The sequence below is a fragment of the Sarcophilus harrisii genome, chromosome 3 (genome assembly GCF_902635505.1).
Source record: "Sarcophilus harrisii chromosome 3, mSarHar1.11, whole genome shotgun sequence".
NCBI classification, from domain to species: Eukaryota; Metazoa; Chordata; class Mammalia; order Dasyuromorphia; family Dasyuridae; genus Sarcophilus; species Sarcophilus harrisii.
The window spans coordinates 328,199,585-328,225,157 of record NC_045428.1 but is presented as its reverse complement, the minus strand read 5'-3'; the positions used below and the strand labels follow the sequence as shown (position 1 = coordinate 328,225,157).

Sequence of the window (25,573 nt, the reverse complement as noted above, 5' to 3'; positions counted from 1 at the left end):
CCTGTCCTACTGATTCCAAAGCTGGTGCTCTATCCATGGTCCCACCTAGTTGACCAGCCCCTTTATTTTTCACTTAATTTCAAAGGATCATAAGATGGAGGTTTAGGAGAGACCTTAAGTGACCAAGTATAAGCAGCTACACAAAGAATCTAAAATTATCTTTCTATTGGGGGAAAATAAAAAATTTTGTAAGAAATCAAATCTGATTGGGATGACCTTAGGAATAACTGTGGTGGGTATCATTAGTTAGTCATAAATTGAAGGGCTCTAAGAAGCCTCACCCTAATTATATTCTTTACCCACTTGTGCTCATAATAGCACCAATATAGTGCAATACTTTGTGTAACAAAGAATTTTTAGTCCTTGTGTCATGGTGTTCAACTGCAGGTAGTCCTAGGGAGAATGATACTTTGTCTACTAATACCTGAACAAGAATTATCAAATCCTTTCAACTCAGAACTTTTGACTTCTAGCCATTCTCTGGGGGAATGCCCATGAGGCTGCCTTTTTGAATAGACAGCTTCATCAGAAATGGGAATAATTAAAGAAATGTTGGGAAAGCATTGTAGGATCATAAATTTAGAGCTAAAAGGAGAATGGACATTCTGAAAGTGCTATTAACTGCTTAAGGTTATAGAGGTACTGGTAGAGACTGGATTTGAACACAGGTCCCCTAAACTGAGAAAAAGTGTTCTTTCCACCATACCACACTGAAGGAACTCCAAAGCAAACAGTGCTTACTAACTTCATAGTTTCAGGATGAATCCTTCTGGATACACATATTGTAAGGATAGTACTCTGTCATGAGTACTACATGAGCCCCATCATTCTGAAGTCATACATAAAGCCTCTGATGGCTAGATTGTGAAGAGTTTTAAATACCAGGCAGAGTACTTTTTATTATTTTATACCTCTGCTTTAGGAATTGTATTTTGGTGGTTGTGTGGATCATGGCTTAGTGAGGAGAATGACATATATCATAGAGACAGGAAGCTATTGTGGTGGACCCCAGAGGTGATGATGGCTTACATTTGGGCAGTAACTTTTGAGAGGAGAAAAGGCATGAATATGGCAAATGCTGGGGAGGACAAGACTTTGCAGCTAATTGGATATGGCAGCAGGGGAAGGGGATGTCAGGGGAGAGGAAAAAGGGGCCAGAATTTAGCAATTGTGCTCACTAGTAACCTTGGAAAAAGATGTTTTATGTCAGAAGGAATTGGGGAGAGAGAGAGAGAAGCCAGATTGCATAGGGTTGAAAAGTTGAATAGGTAGTGGGAAGCAAGTATAGATGCAAAAGTCTTTTTAGAGTTTTGTAAGTGAAAGAAAAGAAAAAAATACGATAATCTAAAGAGATAGAAATCTTGGGGGAAGGTTTTTAAAAGGCTGAGAGTAGATATGAATATGTCTTCAGACAGCAGCAAAAGAGCTAGTAGACAGGGAAATATTAAAGATGAAAGAAAGGGAATGCTCAGTGAGGCAAGTTTCCAGAGGAGATGGCTATGGATGGGGCTAGGAGCACATTAAGAGAGGCTGACCTTGTTCATACAATCCCTATATTTTTCATGAGAGGAAAACTGAGACTTGAAGGGTTAAATTCATTTAACCACAGTCACATGGATATAGTTGAGAGCAAAAGTTTGACCTTGGCAAGGAGAAAAGTCACTTCTTCAGGGGAAGGATTTTTTGTTGTTTTTTTTTTTTTTTGTCATGCTTGACTCTCTATGACCCAGTTTGGTGTATTCTTTGAAATTTGCTTTTTCCTTCTCATTTTACAGATGAAGAAATTGAGGCAAATAGGGTTATATGACTTGCCCAGGGTCATATAGATAATAAGAGTTGGGGATCTGATTTGAACTTATTAAGATGATTCTTCAGACTCCTGGTCTGGCAGTCTCTTCTCTGTACCACCTAAGCTGCCAGAGAAAAAAATAAAAGGGTAGGGGGGAGGAGGGACAGAGGGATTGATAGGTTTAATAGACTTAAATTCTAATCAAGGAAATTAGGAAATTAATAAACCTAGGAAGCCAGTTGTTTGAAGGGAAAACAGCATAACATTGAAATTCTCAAATATATGGATGAGAGTTAGGTTGGAGAAAAGTCTATTCCAGATACTAAATGCTTTGATAAAAAAGGAACAGTGATTGGGGTACTGGTATATTACTGGTATAACAAGAATAATTTTTATTTAGTGATATATTTGGATGAAGCAAACCTACAAGGGGAGAGATTGCTGAGTAATGATAGTCAAAAAGAGATAGTTAAAATGTGACAGTAGAGAATGAAGAATATTCCAAATCCAAAATAAAAGAACCACTGATGACACAGAATGAGTTGGTGAAAAGATTTGATTCAGTTCAGCAAACATACATTAATCTTCTATTTTGCGCTAGGTTCTAGAGTTACAAAAACAAAAATTAAACTCTTGCACTGAGTTAGACATTAAATAGAGTAGGGTTTGAGTCAAGATACAGTCACCTACTAGCCGTACAATAATAGATGACTCACTTTCCAATCCCCCCCCCCCCATATATCCCTTTCTATTATTTATTTTTTTAATGACTCACTTTTTCTTAGGACAAAAAAGGTCATTTTATATTGTAAAATAAAATATTATCTATAGCTTGTGAGCTCCTTGAATTCAGGGACTATCTTTGCTAACCCTTAGCACAGTGCCTCATATGTAGTAAGAACTTAATAAATGCTTAGTGACTGATTATATTACCTACCTGAAAAAATTGTTGTGAAAGTTACATATGATAATGCATGGGAAAGTGCTGAATAACCTTAAAGCAACCCACTTTTTAGTTTTCAGACTTGTGATTTCATTAATGTTGGGAACCTCTATGTGTATACTCCCTCTACTAAATAAGTAACTTCATCAATATCAGAAAGTTGACTAAAGCACTGGGATATTAAGTAATTTGCCTATAGTCATACAGAAGCAAATCTTCCAAATTTGAGATGGCATGAAATCCTCTAGGCCATGATATCTCTTGAAAACCCAATTATTAAACTATTATTATTATCATTAACAACAGTTCAGACTGGTATCCCAATCATATAGATTCAAAGAAAACAAGTTTTGAATGCTAACTTTGGTGCTGACTCACAAGGTCTCTTAAGGCAATTCACCTCCTCTCTCTGAATCTGTTTTTTTCATCTCTGAAATGGGCAGAATAATATGTACCCTCATATCCCTCCCAGGTTTGGAGCAAGAGTTAATAACATAATATCTGCAGGGCACCTCTAACCATTCTCAGAAGTGTGTTCTGCAGATGCAAAGGGTCATTATAATAATTATTATTAATTTTCCCCCAGGAATTTAGTCTTATGCAAGAAACGATCTTTTTTAGCAGTCTGGGTTCCTTTGACCCAGGACTGACCTCCATCCTTTTCGTTTGTTGTTGTTTTATTTTTTTAACAACCTTCTCAGGCTATGTAGAGATTTGAATAATAACCCATTGAGTTTAATAAATGAAGATGGCCATTTTGGAGAATGGTTTTCTCTGCAATGGGTTTTGGAACTCTTGTCTTAAGTTCCTTATTAGAAATCTCCATACATGCAGAGACAGGTTTTCTATTAATTCAATTCAGTTAAATTTAGCAAACATTTTTGAAGTGAATATTATATGGAAGTCACTGGATTCAGAACATTCTTATCAGGATCTGTGAATAGGTTTTAGAGAGTCCATAAGCTTGAATGGGAAAAAGATTGCATATTTTCTTACAAAATATCTCTGAATGAAATTTAGCATTTCCCTCTATTATTTAAAAAAGGATTTATTCTGGAAATGGAGTCCATAAGCTTCACCCGTATTGTCAAATGGACCCATGACACAAAGAAGATTAAGAACTCTTGCTGAAGAGAAAAACAATCTTATAAACCATAAAATAAGGATCTATTATTTATTGAATTCTTCCTATATGCATATAACTATTCCAGTGCTGTAAAGAGATGTAGAAAGATATAAGATATGATCTTTGCCCTCAAGGAGCTTACAATCTAATTTGAAAAATAAAGCAAGTCACATACATGTTGTATAGAAACTATTAAACAAACTGATTACAAACATTCTGAGAATTGTCATAGAAATTAAAGATGACAGTGACACATAGACAGTGAAGAGTGAATGTAGAAGGAGGTAGACTCTGAAAACTCAGGGAAGACTAAGTACCTTAAGGAGTAAGTCTTGAAGATGTCTCAAGTTTTAAGTTCCGGAGAGCCCAGGATGCAGGTGGTGACTTGCATGCAGTTTTCCCCCAGAGCTGTGTGAGTGGACTGAATTGTATGATGCTCCATGAACCTCTTTTATGTCTTCCCTGCTTGGTTATGAGCTCTTCAATATCAGATCATATGTCTTATTTCTTTGATCTCCTGCAGTTCAGTTCAGATGGATGCTGCTTTGTTGACTAGCATTTGCTGCTCCAAGCACTGACCTGGGGGACACCCATAACATGTAGGTTTAGTGGGTGTTTAGTCCTTTCACTTTCTGTGTTTTCTCTGATTGGCTCTCTCAGGCATCAGGTTCTCTGCTGTGGCACCCCATATAAATCTGCCCTCTAAGGAGAGCACCTCATGCTCTAGATCAGAGATTTTTAACCTGAGGTCTGTGAACTTTTAAAAATATATATTTTTGATAACTATCTTAATATTTCCTCTGTAATCTTATGTTTTGTTTTATGTATTCCTCTGAGAAGTGGTCTTTAGACTTTACCAGACTGATAATGGGATTTGTGGCACAAAAGAAAGCTAAGAACCCCTTTTCTAAACTTTTACTTTTTCCTTCTCACCATCAAAATGATTTATAGCTTTGGGACTTGGGATTTATAGCCTATGTGACATCAGGATACTAATCCATGCAAATGGCTTGATGTAGCTCAAAATCTATTATGTTTTAAAGGGTAACAAAAACAGTAATCCCAGTAGTAGAATTTCAGGGATTATTAGATCAGCCTGTGTGTGTGTGTGTGTGTGTGTGTGTGTGTGTGTGTGTGTGTAGGGGTGAGCTTTTTAGAGAACAAGACTTGGGAAGCTTTTCAGATCATATTTTGTCTATAGTCAACCCCGGGATGCACACCTTTCATAAAGAAGATGGTGAATATTTCTGTGAAAAACATACATGCATATGTTTTGTGCATGCATTTCCATGTATAGCCATGAAGTTTTGAAGTAAAAGATTTGTTTTTAAAGGCATATCTGTTATGTAAGTAAATAAAGTAGACATCATTTTATTCTGCTTTCCCACAGACCCAGAAGGCCTCATGATTTAGCAGTAATGACTGGCATTTCTGTTTGTTTGTTTTAATAGGTGTATGTTGTGTGGTATTAAACAAGAATCACACATTTCTCATCAGAAGGAGGGGAGAAACACCCTAAAGGATATGTGTTAATGATATTCCATTATTTATTAAGTCTTCCTCCTTAGAAGCTGAACGGTGTCAGTACTGTGTCCTGTTATTTGTCAGGCAGGAAAATTCTTCCATTGCATCAGGTACTCAGAAGTGCCAGCACAGATCCAGTCTGTTGTTGAACCTAGAAGGCTTCCAATATCACCAAAAGTCTCCCTCCTGAGTATTAAATCCAAGGAGCCATGCTGAGTTTTAGTCTCTTTTGCATTTTCTTGCCAGAACTATCAAAAACCTAGTCCAGATTTACCCATTCCATTGAATTCAACGAAGTTTAGATTTGCCCACGGGAAATGGTCTGAATCTCAGAATTCCTCCAAAAGGCGGACAGCAAAAACAGACTTTTTTGTTGTTGTTGTTATTCAGATGGCAAAAGGCTGAAAGGATTGTAGTTTCTGTTTGGGATGCCTGCCTGCCAACCGGTGGAATGTGGACAGGTGGTTAAGAACAAGTCTTAGCAAAGGACTGGAGATGTTCCTGCAACCGAAAACGCAGCTTTTCTAAATCTCCAATTATAGTAAAAATGCAACGGAAAAAAGGGGGAAAATGTGTGTGTTATGTCAACAGGAGCTGCTGACAAACCAGGAGTGAAAAAATGATTTGTGAAAAAACTGACTCACCTTTTGTTTTAGGGAAGAAATAGGAAGCATACCTCCAAAATTCTTTCATTGATTTCATTTTGTTTTGGATTTAATGATCTTGTGAATGAGGGATAAAGGATTAGGGCTATAGCCAGAGCTAAGGACTCAGGGAAGAAATTATCTGTGGAAAAAAAACTGTGACTTAACAAGTCACCTTTGCCTCTTCCAGAGGTAGCAATATTCTTTCAAGCTGCTTGCATATGTTTTGAGGACAGTTGAGAATCGGGCAGTGGATGTCAACACCTTTGTTACCAAGCTTTGTTTCCAACACAACCAGAGATTGGAGGGTCTCTGGAAGGAAGAACAAAGACTTCAGGATCATAAAATGTTAGAGCTGGAATAACTACCTTCAAGATTGTTTAGTCTTATTTACTGCCTCATTTTACAGATGAAAACTGATGATGAGAAAAGTGAAATGACTAATCTAATATCCAATAGCTTCTTCTTACTATACTCCACAGTGATGTTTGTTTGTATTTGGAATTTGTGGACCTGCCTGGGATTTGGCCAGTTGTTTTGTTTTGTTTTTTTTTTTAAACAATTTAGGAGGCTTAACCTGCTTCTTTCTGCTCCTTGATTTTGGTGTCAGATGCCTATAGATACCATAAGACAACTAGGTGGTGCAGTAAATAGGACGCTGGGCCTGGAGTCAGGAAGACTCGAGTTCAAATAGAGCCTCAGACCCTAGCTGTATGATCCCAGGCAAGACAGCAAGTGCTATTTGCCTCAATTTCCTCAACTGTAAAGTGAGCTTGAAAAGGAAATGACAAACCAATCCAGTATTATTGCCAGGAAAATCCCAAATAGGATAATGAAAAGTTAGATAGAACTGAAATGACTGTACAACAGCATTAAATGCCTATAGATAAACCTCACTATTAATCAAGATTTAGGAATTTTGCTAAGAGAGTTAAAGCTGGATGGCTAAAGTTTATACCTGTATTATCTCTAACAGAAGATTCATTAATCAAATGACTAATACAAGTAAGGCTTCAAGGGGAATAATTTAGTTGCCAACTGGAATTATTTTTAATGTATTTTATCAACACTTTCTATTTTCCCAAATGCATGTGACTAATTATAAAGGATTCTAGGAGACCTTGTAGTCCAGAACTTAGAAAAACATTTTTCTTTGAAATTTTTTTTGTAGTTTCTTTTGTGAAAGAGCACTAGATACCATATTTCAAATTATATAGGTTATTTACCTTCTAGACCTCAAGGTTTTCAATTATAAAATGATGGAATTGAATAGAAAACCTTTAAGGTTTCTCCCAATGGTATTTATTTTTGTTCAGTCATTCAGTCAGATCTGACTCTTTGTGATTCTGTGTGTGGTTTGCTTGACAAAGATACTGTAGTGTAGTCATGTGTAAAAAATGAGAAACTTTTTAAATAAGGTAAAATAACTTGTCCAGGGTCACGCTGCTAGAAAGTGTCTCAGGCAGATTTGAACTCAGGACTTCCTGAGTCCAATCAGGACCACAGAACCACCTAGATACCTAGATGATAAATCGTACAATCTCATAAAAGATCAAGGCCCAATTCCTAGTTCTGTTACTCACTGAGCTGTTTTTAAGCAATAACTTAAATATTTGGGTCCTCAGTTTCCCATATCTGTTATAGGCAGGGGTGGACCAGACAGTCCCCAAGATATCTTCCAGATATAAATCTTTGAATTCTTTAAAACAATAAAACAATTGGATGTCATTGAATGTTTTCAAGAATTAAAACTTATCACTCTTCAGACTGTGTCCTTTATCTGTTAATAATATGTTACCAGTCATAATTAAAGAAAAAACTTAAAACCTTCTTGTCCAAGAGTTCTTAATATTTGTGTGTTTGTGTGTATCTGTGTCTATGATGGATGTCTTTGCCAGTGTGGTGGAAGCTGTGGACTCCTTCTCAGAATAATGTTGTTTTGTTAAATTCATAATTAAAGGAAATCTAATTTTTAACTAGAGGTTAGTGAAAATAAAGATGTCATTTTTTTTCCTCATCTAAGTTTGTAAATCTTCACTGAAATCTGACCTTAGATTAAGAATGCCTGATCTAGTCCAACCCTGTCATTTTTACTGTTGAGGAAACTGAGGCTCTGAGACTTCAGTGGTTGAATATTAAAAAATTATAATTATCCTAGATTGCTATTCCAGGGTGTTTTCCAAAGATTTAATAAGGTTTTTAATTATACTTTGTCCATCTAGTTTCCCATCTGTTTAAAATAACAAAACAACAAAATTTCCCATTATTTTTAAAATGCCTTTTTATATTAAAAAACCAAAATTATATATTAATTAAAATTAATATTTTATATTAAAATATAGATTATATATAAATGAAAAACATATTAAAATAGGGGGAGCATTTTTCTTTTTAGCAAAAGATATTCTCAAATAATCTTTGTGATTAGAAGGAAAGGTGAGGGCAAAGATAAGCATTTGAGAGAATAACCTTTGGAATATCACCTGAGCCTGTTAGCATTTTCCTCCAACAGGTTCCCAACATCTCATGTTGGGTCAGTAATAAATATTAAAACTCACAGAATTCATAAGTCAACGTAGGTGTCCTGGGCCTTTGGAGACCACTTTATCTCTCCATCAAAGATGAAGAGAGCTCCTCAGATGAATAAGAAATAGAGCTGCGAATGCTGACAAGCAGGAGCAATTTAGGAGCCTTTCTCAGAAGCCAAGCCACAGATTTTTTTTTTTTTTTTTTTTTTTGGCAGCTGCTAATGGGCATGCCATTTATGTGAAGCGGCTTGATATTACAGATGGTCTTAGGTAAATATTTCCAGCCTAATCGCTCTGCTGTGTACGGATGCTGGAGAAGGGTGCTGCTGAAGCTGCTCCCAGCCAAGGCCAGCTTGGGTTGGAGGTCCCCAGAAATGGGAATCTGTCAGCTCTGATTTGCGTAGGCAGTCTAGTGTTCCATGGTACTTCCTATAATCTCTCCAAGTTCAAAGAGCGCTTAGCTGCTTGTCTTTGTCAGAAACATGGTTGGAGATCTTTTATGTTGAAGATGTAGGATTTCTCGGGATGTCTTTGATTATTTATTTATTCCACTTCTCTGGTATATGATAGCACCGGGATCCTGAAGCCCCCTTGTCCTGTATTGCACTTGCTCTGAAATTCAAGGAGTTTTAAGTCCCTTTGAAAATTGCTTTAAAAGGGAAGGGGGAAAAAAAGAGTTTTTGAAGTTCCTTTTTTTTTTTTTTCTTTTCCTCTTTTCCCCCCTCCCCTTCCACAGTGCCACAACACCTACTTCCAGCGTTCCACGCTCCCTTACCGATTGACATGCGACATCAGGAGGGAAGATATCATTACGAACCTCACTCTATCCATGCTATTCATGGGTAAGTCTTGCATCTTGGCTATGGACGGCTTGCCACCCCCCAACCCCCAACCTCCCCACCCTGAATTTGCAGTGTGGTCTCTCCATCTCTCTCTATGCTGTCATTAAGGTGTCCTGAATTAAGACAGTTGCCTGACTTTGAATACGTCCCTCTTTGCTGTCTTTGAAGGAAAAAACAAAGTTAACAATTTTTAAAAAGTATTTGTTTCTATCTGCTATTGGCCTTCTTGAATTGATATTACAAATATGTGTGGGTGTATATGTTTGTAGTATTCTGACTGTTTAAGAAACAAGTAGCCTTCTTATGAATCAGCCACTTTCAATGTCTCTAAACTTCCTTGTGTTTTTTTATTCTAGGGCACTAGAGGTTTCTGTTCTATTTCTCCCCATCTGTGAAATGGGATTGCTTTAGATGTGAGATTTTTTTAATCAGAGCCATATGAAGTTTTATATACATGCTATTATTCTCCATTTTTATAACCATAGGTGCAAAAGTATATAGCTGTTCTAAGTGATTTCTCTAACATTGGCTACTTACTCTCTTTGCTTAGTTTTCAAATCTGATTCCTATTTTCTCATAACTCCAAAATTCTGAACCTCCCTGTTTATTCTGTTTGGCTTCTTCATGCAAAAGGTTTCTAAGCAAGTTAACTTAAATGTCTCTCTTTACTTTGTGGAGTCCTGCTAGAAAACTTAAGGTGCCTGTAGAGAATCTAGCCCATTTTCCAATTTCTCCTGATATTTAGGATTTCCTTCCAAGAAGATGGGGGGGGGGGGCGAGAGACATATTTTAAGAGAACTAGGAACCTTGTCTCTAGTTGAGGATAGTATTCAGTGCTATGATATTGAAATTGGTCCAAGTCACAAGCTAGCATTTATATAGCACCTATTGTGATATATATATATATATATATATATATATATATATATATATATATATATCTTCTGTGCTAACAATTTTACTAATATTATTTAATTTTATTCTTACAACAATCCAACCCTGAGAGACAGGTGCAGTTGTAACTCTCATTTTGCAATTGGGGAAACTGTGGCAAACAGAGATTAAACAATTAGCCCACACAATTTGTAAATGTCTGAGACTGGATTTGAACTCATATTTTCCTTACCCCAAGCATGATGCTCTACCCACTGAGCCACCTAATTGCTTGTTACTCTTCTAGGTGAAGGCCTCATTTCACATCTGCCTGGGAAGCCTATAAAGGATTGTCATGGTTGGGAAAAGTGGTACTAGCCAAGAGTTGTTAATTCAGGAAGACTGGAAAATCTCAGGCTGTTAAGTGAGCTCAATTCATTTTGTTTCAGGGTGGACCTTTGAGTCAGTCTATTAAACCCTTCTTAGCTCCCACGGTTTTGAAAAGCTCAGTTGGGGTTTATCAGCTGCAAGGACATGGTAATTAAGTGATCATCTCTGCAGATTTGGCATGCCAGCTAAGCAGGATTCTGCAAGATTGCATTTATTGGGGATTCTAGCCTGAGAGCTGTAACTGGATGCCCTCATCTGGGTTTAGGGGGAGGTTTTTGTTTTGTTTTGTTTTGCTTGGAGAACTTCTTTGGTTCCTATACATGTGATGCTAGATGTGTTCCTTAAGCTTAGCTTTAGGTCTCCCAGGAAATCCATCATAGAAACAGTATTTTTCTAGTTCATTGGGCAATTTGCAACATAGGGCTTGTTACACCAAAGAGCTTAAGAAGGAAGAATACTTGTGCTTTAAGAGTCATGGTGGAGAGGAGAGATCATTGTGGATTTTATGTATGCCTAACATCTAGAAATTGGTTAATGGTCATCATTAGACTTGAGGAGGGGGACAACCTAAATACTTCATGAGTATTTTCAAAACTGAACAATGAGCCTTGGAACAAAAGACCAAAATCATAAATCGATTATTATTTTGGCCCAGTTACCCCATTTTGATGCTAAGCATCTTTAATGAATCCCAGTTAAATAAACCAAAAAGAGTAAAAGCGCAAACTTTGCTTTCAACAGACTGTTAGTAAATCTAAATTTTAAACTTGCGTGTCATTCATGTAGCGATTGTCTAGAGGACTGAGCATAAGTTTGAGAATCTGGAGAACTCAGTTTCATTCCAAACAAACTAACTGTGGGTTCCTAGGTAAAACACAGCCTTTTTGTAACTAAACTTCCTCATTTGCAAGGGAAGAATTTGTTATTGAATCATATATGACTGGACCCCATTGGGAGTTTTCTTGGCAAGGATACTGGAATAGTTTGCCATTTTCTTCTCCAGCTCTTTTGACAGATGAGGAAACAGGAAAACAGGGTTTAGTGACTTGCCTGGGATCACATATCTAGTATGTGTCTGAGATTAGATTTGAACTCAAGCTTTCCTGACTCTAGATCTGGTGTTTTATCCACTGCACCCACCTAACTGCCCTCAAGAGGAGGACACTAGTACCAAATTAATGATCAACTGAGACGATGAAAAGTATTTCTGGAAATCCAAAAGTACCATGTGAACATAAAGGATTATTACTTGCATCACTTTAAACTTGACTTTTGCTTAATAGGAGAGGTTAAATTGTGAATAGAATGTAAAGGGTCTTCTATACCAGAATGTGGTTAACTTAATTGCTCTGATAAGGCTCTGAAAGGGAAGAGCTAAATCTTTCAAGGTGAGTGAATTGGAAATTCTCTGAAAGCTAAGCACTTGAGGCTACCATCAAGTTGGTGAAACCTTATGAAAACTAGTATCTGGGGAATACTTGAAGAGGAAGAGAAGTCAGAACAGGGCAATATTCTAGCTGAAGGTACCTGAAAAGCAGGAGAGGGCCTGGAAGGTTTATGAGCTAATTTTTTATGCATATGGATCTTGGATCTTTTTTTAGCACTAGCTATGAAAACCACTTCCTTCTGTTCTACTCATTTTCACTGAGTCAGTCTAGAAACCCCTACTAGTTTATCCCAAATCTATAACAACAAAAACAGGCACAAGATGATTGGTTCTCTTCAGTACACTATTAGTTATTACTTAGGAACACTAGACTTCTTGCAAAAATAAATCAATAATAACAAGACTAGTTAGCATTTTTATGATGCTTTAACGATTGCAAAGCACTTTTACAAATATCTCATTTTCTCCCCATAACAGCCTTGGGAGGTAAGTACTACTATTATCCCCATTTTACAGATGAGAAAACTGAGGGTGAAAAATGTTAATAAGTGGCTTTCCCAGAATTACATAGCTAGTATATGAGGCTGAATTTGAATGTGTCTTCCTCATTCTAAGTTCAACAAAGTGCTGTCTAGAGGCCTCCTAAATGCCTAATAGATGCCAAACACATCTGGCTGCAAGGATATTATAATCCAACCCAGGGAAATGTAAGATAATATACAACTAGACAGTTGTAGATATAAAAGAAGTCTTCAGGAAAGGCTTTATATAGGAAGAGGTGGTGATTGAACCGAATCTTGAACAAACTCAAGTTCTCAAGAGACAATGGTGAGAAGGGAATGAATTATAGGAATGGGGGCCAGCTAGTACAAAGGTGTGGAATCAGGATCTGGAGTGCCATAGATGAAAAAGAATAAGGCTGGTGTCTTGAAATAAGGCATAGTGTCTGTGAAAGGGAATAATTGTAAATACCGGGATTCATAGTTTAGGGGAAATGTGAAGGAATTTGTATTCTAGAGATGATTTCCCAGAAGATTATAAACAAGGACTTAATGAAACTTGCAACCGTGATTGCCCTGGCAAAGAGAAATATTCAGGATCAAATCCTAAAGTCACTTCAGTGTTGCTAATTCAGGAACCAAAATCCTCTGGGAATACTATTCTAACAAATCATCTCTGGGGTACCTTCTTGCTTTAGATATCATGATCTGGTGATCCTACCTGAACAATATTACATGTATCCTTTACATCCTTTCTATTTCCATAGCTGATACCCTAGTCTATGCCCATTACTTCTCACTTGTACCCCTGAATCAGGCCTTCTGTCTCTGTTTCTCCCTTCTCTAATCTGTTTTTTTATATCATTACTCGTGCAATCTGCTTAATTCAAAGCTCTGATCACATCACTACTTTGTTCTGAAACCATCAGTGGCTCCCAGTTGTCTTCCACATAAGGTTTCAACTCTATGTCTTGGTATTCAAGGCCATAAATAATTTGGATCTAATTTGTCTTTCTAGTTTTTGTGCCTTTTAGATACTTTGTGTTCTAGCCAAACTGAGACTACTCTCCATTCTTGATTCATTTCCCCCCTCTTCTGCTCCCATTTCCTTTGCTTTGCTCATGCTGTCCCCTACGTCTAGAATGGAGTTTATCTTTCTAAAGATAAGGAAAATGATACAGAAAGGTAATATGGTATGATGGAAAAGACTTGAGCTTCAGTCTTGTTTAGATCTTTGATTTTGGAAAAATCATCTTTTGTCTATCTCAATTATATGAGAGAGCTCTACTACATTATTTGAAAGTTGGTTTATAGTTTTAGTATTCTTGGATTCCCTTCATTCCTTCAAGGCCCATCTCAGGTGTTACCTTTTCTATGAAACTTTCTACTGTACTCTAGCTGGAAATGATCAAGATCTCTCTTATTATGCTATCATTTTGCCTTATGTAATAGTAATTTCCATGTGTGCATCTTATCATCTCTGTTAGGATGTAAGCGTATTTGAAGGTAGATTTCATATCTTTTTTTTTTCATTTTTATATTCTTCACTGCCTACCTTAGCACCTGCAAATAGTTGGTACTTGAATAATACTTAATGAATTGAATTATATCATGCTTCTTGTTTCTTTTAAAATGCAGCACAATTTCAAAACTGCTTGTTGCAGCTAATAGGTAAGCAGTCCATCTCATTCAGGCCCTAAAGTGTAAAGGAGAATCACTTTTCTCTTCAAGCCTTGGTTTTGCAAAGGAATGAGATGTTGGAAAATGTTGGCCCATAGAATCTTTAAGGCCCTAATGATAGTATGTGCCTTTTTAATGAATGGCTGCTATCACCTATATCTGCTTAGCCTTTTTTGGCTTCATTTTTCTTATCTGTGGAAAAATTAGAGATATCCTCTGTGAAGCAATGTGTAAAGCCTCTTTTTTTTTCACATAGTAGCTATTTGCACGCAAAGTATTACTGTTCATAATGGCTATTTTTATCATAATTCGCTCCTTAGTTCAAATACTGGCCTTGTCAATTATTTCCTGCCAGTTATTGGCCCTTGGATAACATTATATATTAATAGGAGTAGGAGTATTATATACATTGTCTATAGTAAAAAAAACAAACAAACTAAATAATATCTTTGTTCCTTTCCATCCTTAAATCTGTGATCTCAGGAACCTTTTTTTTTTTTTTAATTATTTTTTTTAATAGCCTTTTATTTACAGGATATATACATGGGTAACTTTACAGCATTAACAATTGCCAAACCTCTTGTTCCAATTTTTCACCTCTTACCCCCCCACCCCCTCCCCTAGATGGCAGGATGACCAGTAGATGTTAAATATTTTAAAATATAAATTAGATACACAATAAGTATACATGACCAAAACGTTATTTTGCTGTACAAAAAGAATCAGACTCTGAAATATTGTACAATTAGCTTGTGAAGGAAATAAAAAATGCAGGTGTGCATAAATATAGGAATTGGGAATTCAGTGTAATGGTTTTTAGTCATCTCCCAGAGTTCTTTTTCTGGGCATAGCTAGTTCAGTTCATTACTGCTCCATTAGAAATGATTTGGTTGATCTTGTTGCTGAGGATGGCCTGGTCCATCAGAACTGGTCATCATATAGTATTGTTGTTGAAGTATATAATGATCTCCTGGTCCTGCTCATTTCACTCAGCATCAGTTCGTGTAAGTCTCTCCAGGCCTTTCTGAAATTATCCTGTTGGTCATTTCTTACAGAACAGTAATATTCCATTATATTCATATACCACAATTTATTCAGCCATTCTCTAACTGATGGACATCCATTCAGTTTCCAGTTTTTAGCCACTACAAAAAGGGCTGCCACAAACATTCGTGCACATACAGGTCCCTTTCCCTTCTTTATAATCTCTTTGGGATATAATCCCAGTAGTAACACTGCTGGATCAAAGGGTATGCACAGTTTGATAACTTTTTGAGCATAGTTCCAAACTACTCTCCAGAATGGTTGGATTCATTCACAACTCCACCAACAATGCATCAATGTCCCAGTTTTCCCGCATCCCCTCCAACAATCATCATTATTTTTTCCTGTCATCTTAGCCAATCTGACAGGTGTGTAGTGGTATCTTAGAGTTGTCTTAATTTGCATTTCTCTGATTAATAATGACTTGGAGCATCTTTTCATATGACTAGAAATAGTTTCAATTTCTTCATCTGAGAATTGTCTGTTCATATCCTTTGACCATTTTTCAATTGGAGAATGGCTTGATTTTTTATAAATTAGAGTTAATTCTCTATATATTTTGGAAATGAGGCCTTTATCAGAACCTTTGACTGTAAAAATATTTTCCCAGTTTATTGCTTCCCTTCTAATCTTGTCTGCATTAGTTTTGTTTGTACAAAAACTTTTCAGTTTGGTATAATCGAAATTTTCTATTTTGTGATCAGTAATGATCTCTAGTTCTGCTTTGGTCATAAAGACCTTCCCCTTCCACAGGTCTGAGAGGTAAACTATCCTGTGTTCCTCTAATTTATTAATAATTTCATTCTTTATGCCTAGGTCATGAACCCATTTTGACCTTATCTTGGTGTACGGCGTTAAGTATGGATCAATGCCTAGTTTCTGCCATATTAGTTTCCAATTTTCCCAGCAATTTTTATCAAACAGTAAGTTCTTATCCCAAAAACTGGGATCTTTGGGTTTGTCAAAGACTAGGTTGCTATATTTGTTGACTGTTTTATCCCTTGAACCTAATCTATTCCACTGATCAACTAATCTATTCACTCTCAGGAACCTTTTAATAGTTCTCTTCAATTTAGATCATCTGAATTAGAACTGGGACTTTTCACACTGAGAACACCAGAGAACTGGACCCTCCCTCTTAAAATAGATGAACATTTGTAAGAAACCTAAATTCTCTCCAAGTCATTGCATTGCTGCCAAAATGCATGTTTTCAGTCAGAATTTCCCTTCCTCAATGAGCTTGTATCATCCATGTGCCAAAAGGAGACACAAGTATTTGACAGTACCTGACAGTCACCTGCTTCAGTTAAAAGAAATGTACCATAATGTACATTTACACACATACACATACGCACACATTCACATATTTACTTACTCATTCACTCCTGAAAAAATAGCAATACTCAGGGGGGAAAAAAGTGTAGTTACTGAGCTTTGGCTTTATGATTAATGTGATCAGAGCTTGATGGAGCCCCAATTTATCAAGCCCATATTTTAGCTATCTCCTTCCTTGTCTGTATCAAATGTATCTAATTACATGAACATTGCACAGCAAATTAAATGCCGTCTCATTTGTCGTCAGCCTGAGTCTTATTATCTGCCTGCTGTTTCATGTCAAAGGTTGGTTTTCTGATTGCTCCAAGTGACACAACCGCACATCCTTCTTGAGTGCTGTTGGGGTGTCACAAAATGAGTGCTTGCTTTTCTGTCCCTGCTGCTGACAGGATGAAACTAACAAGGTTGCTGTCCAGTGGCCTAGTTTGTAAGTTCTGGGCTCCCAACTCAAATCCTCTGAGAAGATCAGCCCTTGGCTCTTGGTTAATTGAAAATTAAGATGTGTTAGCCTCATTTCATGCTGAAACTACTTAGGATCTTATTTCTTACCCTGGACAGGATTAAAAATAAAAAAGTTGTCTATTCTTGCAGCCTCCATTTTCCACCTTTGCTTCCCTCGCTTTAATATGCAGGTGTCTGGTAGCCCTTCCCTGGCTGACTCCAGCCCCAGCCTGAATGCTTCTAGCCTGAAGCTGGGCTTTGAGGTGGTTTGCTCTATTGACCCTGAGTCACCTCCAAAGATGGCAGGTTGTTACTTGCCAGACCTATTTGCTTTCCCTCAGTCTTGTTGTCTCTGTTCTCAAAGAGAATCTGTCCCCAGGAAAAAAGCTTAAGTAAGTGGGTCTGACCTTTCTCTCCCTTCTTCTTCCCTTTCTTCTTTTACATCTCTTCTCCTTACCTTGAAATGCCATTAGTGACTTTATAGAAGGTAAAATGGAAAAGAAGGCATTTAAGTTACAGGTCTTGTAGGAATTAAATGAGGATCATTTCTATGCCTGTTGATCTAGAATATTCATGTGAATGGGGCCAGACTTGAAATGTAAGAGATGGAGACATCTGCCCAGAATATTTCACAGGATTAAGTTTCTCTGACCATATGGGATAGATACTAAGAGATTTTGGGTCTTAAACATGGGTCTTAGAATTATACTCTTTTGTTCCTGGGTACATAGCTAGAGCTAGATTCTTAGAGCTCAGATCTAGTTAGTTACCTTTTAACTTATAGATTTTAAGCAGAATAAATTCATTTCCCAGAAATTAATAATGCCCTAAATCCAGTTCCACTATATCTGCCCAGGAGCTTAGCTCAGAAATAAATACTAAGGACAATTCTCCAAGAAACATTTTAGATTCAATGAATGGGTAGCATAGCACTTTAAGTCACATCTGTTGTATTATCCAAATTGGTGTGTATAAATTATAAGATTTAATGCCTCGTGGACCATAGATTTAGAGCTAGAAGAGACTTTGGAATCATCTATTCCAGCTCTCCCTTTTTACAGATCAGAAAACTGAGTCTCAGAGGAGGTGATGATTTGTTGAAGGGTATCTCAGAGAGTCAGGATTGGAACTCAAGTCCCCTGACTTTAAATCTTCCCATGGTACTGCTTGACCTCCTTCCATGAGTTTAGCATGTGGATGCTCAGTTCCACAAGCAATTTTAATGGATTTCAGAGTATAATTTTTTTTTTATTTTTGAAGGTAAAAAAAAAACCCCACTAAGCCAGTTCTGTCTTCAACCGACATGTTAAAAAGTATGTGTGTATGTTATTATTTGCTGTTCTAAAGTATTTTTTTTTGGTGACAGTTTCTGATCCATGGCTTTGTGCTACTTTGCTTGAAAGATAGAATATCCATATCCTGAGGCAAAGCAAATAAGGAATGGAAAAGGAAGTTCAGTGTATATATTACTAAATTTTGTTTTCCCATTTCATTGCTTCTGGTGAAAGTCAATTGTTTTCCTTCTGCCTTGCCTTCATGATTCCCCACTTTGGAAAATATATTAGGATCGAGTAGCTGAGGACTATTGTATGTTTGTTGCCAGTTGGCATCAATAAACATGTATTAAGTACTTATTCTGTGCTAAGCACTAGGGATACAAAAAGAAGCAAAAAATAATCCTTGCCCTCAAAGAGTTTAAAATCTAATGGGGGAGGACAACATATAGAAAGAATATAGGAGGGGGTGGACTCCAGGAGGTATCTTTTGTTGAGATCAAACCAAGCAGAGCAGTAGATAGAAAGTAGAGTGAGCTCCAAAGTCCAGATTCTGCTCTCTATCAGTAAGATTCTGGGCAGTCTGGTATTCTCTAGTTACCCAAGTGAAGGAGAGAGGATATTGAGGCAATTGGGAAGGTGAATATATCTGAGGCTGAGGTAAAAAGATCATGATGGAGAGACTTCTAGTGATCAACTTATCCTGGGAGAGGAGTATCTTGATGTTGTGGAGTTCAGTCCAAGCCAAGCTGCAGTTGGAAAAAATGTTTTAAAGGCACCTATGACTTATTGGATCTGGATTGGGGGTTGGGGGTGGTAAAGAACCACCATAAAGATAAAGTGATATAAGTATGGGGAAGAGGTCCAGGCAAAGTACGGTGAGCATTTTAAGAAACAACTCTGAGAAGTTGGTGCTATTATTATCCCCCATTTTATAGATAAGGAAACTGAGGCTGTAAAGTTAAGTAACTTTCTCAAAATCACATAGCTAGTAAGCGTTTGGTATCACATTGTACTCAAGTCTCAATGATTGTTGAGTCCCATATTCAGTGATAGAGAAATCCCAATGGACTAGAAAGGCCAGGGAAAAACTCATGAAGTAAATATGATTTGAGGGGGCTTTTGAAGAATGGGTAGAATTTGCAATTCCAGACCCTTTTGGATGTGAGGAATTTTATTTCCTCTGTTCCTAATAAATGATTGGAAAGGTTGTTGATCTTGCTTTCAATGTGCAAAAAAAAAAAAAAAAAAAAATTGCATCAGTTTCAGCTAGACTAAAATTCCTATAAATAAAAATTTTATTTGTCATTTTCCTTTTCTGGGCATTTATCTATTCTGTATAGAATATAATAAATGGGAACTATAATTTCTACTCTTAGAATGATAGATATAGATATTGCTAGAAGAAATGGCCATTGATTTTAGCCCCCTTATATTTGACTGATGAAAAATCTCATCCCAATCTATTTTGTAGTATCATTATTTTTGTTTCTCTTATCTCCCTTAATAGTTTACAGATTTTGTAAGGATAGGGACTATGTATTATATTTATGTGTGTCCCTTAGTGCTGATACATAGAAGGAAGTTAAAATACATTTTTCCCCTTTTTGGTATGAATGAAAGAATAAAATAAATGAATGAGTTCTAAGTGGTATATTAGCTATAACATAGTATTAATGATCTGTGCTTAGAGTCTTTATCCGCAGCCCCCCAAAAAGGTCAGGTAGAACAATTTATCGTTATACAGTTTGATGTTTGATAACTATCCTTTTCATCTTCACCAATCAGTTTCTAGGCAAAACTTCAGGAATTGATTACTTGATTTATTGACTGTGCTAAGTGCTCCTTAGTAAGCGGCACAGTGAGAACTGAGATGGTGCAGAACTATAGACAATCCAGGCCTTTCCCTCCTAGGGATTTTAGTCTAATTAGCTGAAAATGATGCATTTTTTTTTGCACATTGAAAGCAAGATCAACAACCTTTCCAATCATTTATTAGGAACAGAGGAAATAAAATTCCTCACATCCAAAAGGGTCTGGCATTACAAGACAGCCACCACAGTAAACGAACCTTCCTTGGATTGTTGGGGGTATTTTTCAATTTTGAAATCATTAGCAGCATACAAAACAGACATGTATGATCTTTCCCATGGGTGTTATTACTGCTTAGCTTGTTATTCTTCATCAAGAAGGTGGCTTCTGTTCAATTTCTTTCTTATAAAAGTAGGATTTCTCTTTGTTGTTTAGTCATTCAGTTGTGTCTTACTTTTTCTAACTCCATTTGGAGTTTTCTTTGCAAGTTTGGCACCATATCTAATCAAATTTGTTATTTTATTACTAGTAAAAATAAAACAGGAACACTTTCTAGTATAGTACTGAACACAACAGACTCCAACACACATGCATAGCAGTTGATTGACTGATCAATAATTATGAACCCTGACAACTTTTCATGAATTTCAAGTGACTGCCACTTTATAATACAGTTTTAGGTGTGGTTATAACTAAGCCACCTTCCTTTGCATTTTTTCATGAATTCCCTTGAAATTCTTATCCTTTTGTTCTTCCACATGAATTTTGTTATATTTTTTCTTCCTATAAACTAATTTTTTGGCAGTTTAATTGATAAGGCACTGAATAAGTAGATTAATTTAGGTAGAATTGACATTTTTATAATGAGCACTTGATATATCCTTCCAGTTGTTTAGCCCTAACTTTTTTGTGTGAAAAGTGTTTTGTAACTGTTTTCATATAGTTCCTGGCTTTCTCTTGCTGGATAGGTTCCCAAATATTTTATAAAAAGCTCATTCCTTAATCTCTTTCGACCACTCTGGTATCTGATGCATCTCATTGGCAATCCTTTCTATTTATCTTGTATTCCTGTCCCTTCCTGGTATATGAAGGAATTTAGAATCTTATACCAATCATCTTCAGAGGAGTAAACTAAGGCTCATAAAGTATGGTGCCCTTGCCCAAGGTTATACAGTGAGTTAGTAGTAGAATTTCTTTCTTTTGCCTGATATATTCAAAGAGTGGTATTATTATTCACCAAACTTACTGGTTTCACTTAATTCAAGAATCCTTATATTTAGATCTGTAATGAACTTTAGAGATCACCCTCTCATTTAAACAGGTAGGTGGCATGGTAAAGAGAAACCTGGGCCTGGCATCAGGAAGGCTTGAGTTCAAAATCAAGCTCAGGTACTAACCAGTTGTATGACTTTAGGCAAGTCACTTAACCTTTGTCTAGAATTTACCTCTTAACTTTGCTGTGGTGATAAAATGAGATAATACTTGTAGGTACTATTTAAATACTAGCTATTATAATTATTATTGTTAAGAATAATGACAAGCACAGGAGAAAATTGAGATCTTGAGAATCACATAGTCTGTAAGCTGAAATAGGATTCGAACCTTATGTCCCTGACTCCAAATTCAGTATTCTTTCCATTGCAGCAGATGTCATCTAATTTCTCTTTTAACTTATTTTTATCCCCAGACTGCAGAAAGTCTAGGAACAGGTTTATGGGAGAACGGACATCCCTTATATTATCTAAATAAGTTTAGTCACATCTGACATTTCATGACCCCATTTTCTTGGCAGAGATAGTAGATTGGTTTGCCATCTCCTTCTCATTTTACAGATAAGGAAATTGAGGCAAACAAGGTTAAGTGACTTGTTTAGAATCACATAGCTAGTATCTGAGGGTAGATTTGAACCTAGGGAGATGAATCTTCCTGACTCCAAACCTAGCACTCTATCTATTATGCCATCTAATCATCTATGTAAATCATCCCTTCCTTCCTCTTGTCAACTCCTTGATCCCTTCCCTATTTCTACCTGTCCTCTACCACCCACAATCCCACTATGACAAAGAGAACTTGGGGGAAGGGATTCCTGTTAAGGACAGATGGTTGTGGGTCTAAGCTATAAATGTAATCTATGGAAAAGTAGCCCAGGCAGTTTAAAGAGAGCTGTCAGCACTCCAGCTGGTGGACATAAGGGACTCCTCACCTAGACTACCATCAGCACGTACTCTGCACCTTGTCAGGGTGTGCAAATTACCCCTATTCCCCTTTAGAGAGCTATTAATAACGTCCAGATTTCCTGCCTTGCCTTAACGACTGCATATTAATGGAGCTATTTTACCCCAAACATTTGTGTCCCTTACCTCAAGGAGGTAGTTTCTCTGAGCTCTCTGGGCTAAGCACATAAACTTTTTAGTCTGAGGGGATTTGAAAGAAGCTCATTTCAAGGTCAGTGTACCATAAAGACTCCAGCAGTAAGTCGTGAGATTAATAAACATATTAAGATGCTCAGCCCATGATTCACGAGCATTGTTCTTAATACTCCTAACAATTCTGCCCAGAGCCAATCATCGTGGGGAGCAGAAAGAACTTAGGATGTTTTCTTTTCTCTTTCTTTTTATTTTGTTTTGTTCCTGGCACTGATACGTGGGGTCAGGACTTTTAAAGGATTGGTTTTGTTTGGTTTTTGCTTTTAAAAAAAGTTTTTGAAGCCTTTCCCCCTCCTTTGGCACACACGCATTTTATAAAGAAGTGGGATCCATGGCTGACTTCATGAGGTCATAGCATCCATGCCTCAGCCCCAGAAAGAAGGAAGGATCATAGGAGCTTGAAAAGCTGTGTATTAGAGAACATCTAATACAATTCACTCATTTTATAGATGGAAAAGGCTGATTCAAACTCTGATCTTCTAATCCTGTTAGTTTTATAGTGCATGCATTTATAGTTCCTCTTCTATGCCAGTCACTGCTTATCAATATTCTACAATTAATCTCCAAGATTTCTTCTAAAAATTATTATGATGCTAGGTGACATATATTTTTCAATTTAAGGTTTGTTAAGATTTCTTGTTATTTCATTTAGCCTTTGCAAGCAACTCTTCAAGGTAAACACTGCAGAGATTATTATTCCCATTTTTTAGATGAAGAAACTGAGGCTTAATGTGGTTAAGTGAGTGTTTACTGTCAGGTAATATGACACATCTGTTTTCTTGCTCCTTAAAGAATGGGAAGTTATTCTGAAGCCAGGCTCCCTCCTTGGAGTGAGACTGTTCATAAGCTAACAGTCCCCTTTATCTTCCTATCATCTAGGGAAAAAGGACTTTGTCTAATTCTTGACATAGTATTTTTCTTCTAAGGATTTCCAAAAATTTTCCCCATTCTATTGTATTTTATTTATGCCTGAGACATAATATCACTAACTAGAATTGTCATTCAAGTAGCATTTTAAGATCTTGAGGTCCAAAACCAGGAAGATTTCCTTCCAGATTAATGAGAGTATTTAAGAAGCAGAAATCCCAGGATTTAAGAATCAATAAAACAATCAATAATTATCTATTGAGCACCATTTCCCCCCATTTCAAAAGATGTTTATCTAATATCTACTCTGCTTGTAACACTCTGCTCAGCATTAGAAATACAATGATGAGACAAAACAGCCTCTGCCTCCAAGGAGCTTAATTCTATCATGAGATACAATAGAGGAATAAGTATAACGAAAATTTAGGTGGGAGATATTACTAACAGTGTGTGAGGGGAGGGGAAGATCTGACTTGAACATTTGAGGAATATAAGACTCCTGAGATAGAAGGTGAAGAGGGAGCACTCCAGGCATAGGAGAAGAGGTAGATTTAGTGTTGAGGTCAAAGAACAGTGAATAGTCCATTCTGATGAATATGTAGAATTTATGAAGGGCAATAATATGAAATAAAGTTGGGAAGGGAGACTAGAACCAGATTAATAGAGGACTTTAAGTATAGGCTATGGAGTTTGTTTTTTATCCTGGAGGTCAAAGGAAGCATATAGTGCCATGAAAAGAACATTGAATTGGAATGAGGGAACATGGGTTCCAATCTTAGTTCTGCCACTTAATATTTATATGATTTGAGACAAATCTCTTAACCCCTGTGGGCCTCAATTTCCTTATTTGTAACCTGATAGGACTGTACTACATGGCTTTTGAGGCTTTTTGCAGCTTCCAGTCTCTGCTGCTTCTATGAAGCATCTCTGTACTCAAGAAGGATACTGTCAGGTTATTTTGGAAACTATGTGGAGTATGGGTTATGACCTCAAGAATGAAGCAAGGAAATATTTCAGAAGGCTAGTATAGTAGTTGAGGTGTGAGGTAATAAGGGCTTGTACAAGGATGATGACTGAGAATAGAGAAAAAGGGACAAATTAAAGAAATATTGTGTACATAGAATCATCAAGAATTGGCAGCTTATGGGATGTAAAGGGTGAGGGAAAGGAAAGAGTCAAGGCTTTAGACTTTTAAGATTTAGAAATTGGATCCCATGATCCTATGACACTATCCTTAACAGAAATAAGAAAGTTTGGAGGAGAATGGTTTTGGAGTGGTGGTAATAAAATAAAGAGTTCCATCTTGAACATGTTGAATTAAAAACAACCCCTACCTCCAAGGAACTTAATTCTATCCCAAGGTAATAAGATACAACAGAGAAATAAGTATAAGGAAATTTTACATGGGAGATATTACTAACAAAGGGGATAGGAGTACAGAAGGACAGTCAGGTGAAATGACAACAATTAAACTCATTCTAGTAGATAAAAGATTACCAAAAGAAAAAGTGTACACAGATTAGAAGAAAGGGTCAAAGAAATAACAACACTTAGGGCCATTTGCTAAACTATTAAGAAAAAAATATCTAGAAAGGATAGAGAGAACAATCTCTTCTCCCTCATCCTGGCTGCTCAGACCCAATTAGGGAACCAGGAGAGCAAGAACAGTAGCGTATACTTCTCCCTCAACCTTCTTGCTAATCCCCCTATTTTTTCTCCTCTTTCCTTGACACAGTCCTTTCATTCCTAACCCTAAGGAAAAGAACCTAAAATCCCTGCTCTACTTTCAGCCACTGAGTCCTTCCTGAGGCTGAGCCCTTCCATCCTGGTTCATGAAACATGCATGAGCAGATAGTCACTGAACATAGTCCTTCAAGAAAGATGAAGGACTATTGGATTGTACCATCTTCTCTGCCACTGCACCCTAGGGTTAACAGCACATTACCATTTACCCTAATGTTTTTTCTTCAAGACACTGATGCCATATATCCTTAGAACTTGTGAACTTTTCCATTTGTCCAGTAGTGGAATTTTCCTAGTATGTGTTCTCTCCAATTAGATAAAAAGCTTCTTGAGAACAAGTACTATCTTGTTTTCCTGTTTGTATTGCTAGCACTTGGCCCAAAGTAAAGGCTTAAATGTTCCTTT

At 36.8% G+C, this 25,573-nt stretch overlaps 1 protein-coding gene across 3 annotated transcripts in view; it reads left to right on the top strand.

The window, feature by feature from the left end:
• GLI2 (GLI family zinc finger 2) overlaps positions 1-25,573 on the top strand; it is a 400,515-nt gene that overhangs the window by 274,297 nt on the left and 100,645 nt on the right. For all 3 annotated transcript variants that reach the window (XM_031959942.1, XM_031959941.1, XM_031959940.1), the window contains exon 3: positions 9,291-9,396. In XM_031959942.1, the coding sequence (XP_031815802.1) occupies positions 9,291-9,396 (106 nt within the window). The remainder of the gene's footprint in view (positions 1-9,290; positions 9,397-25,573) is intronic.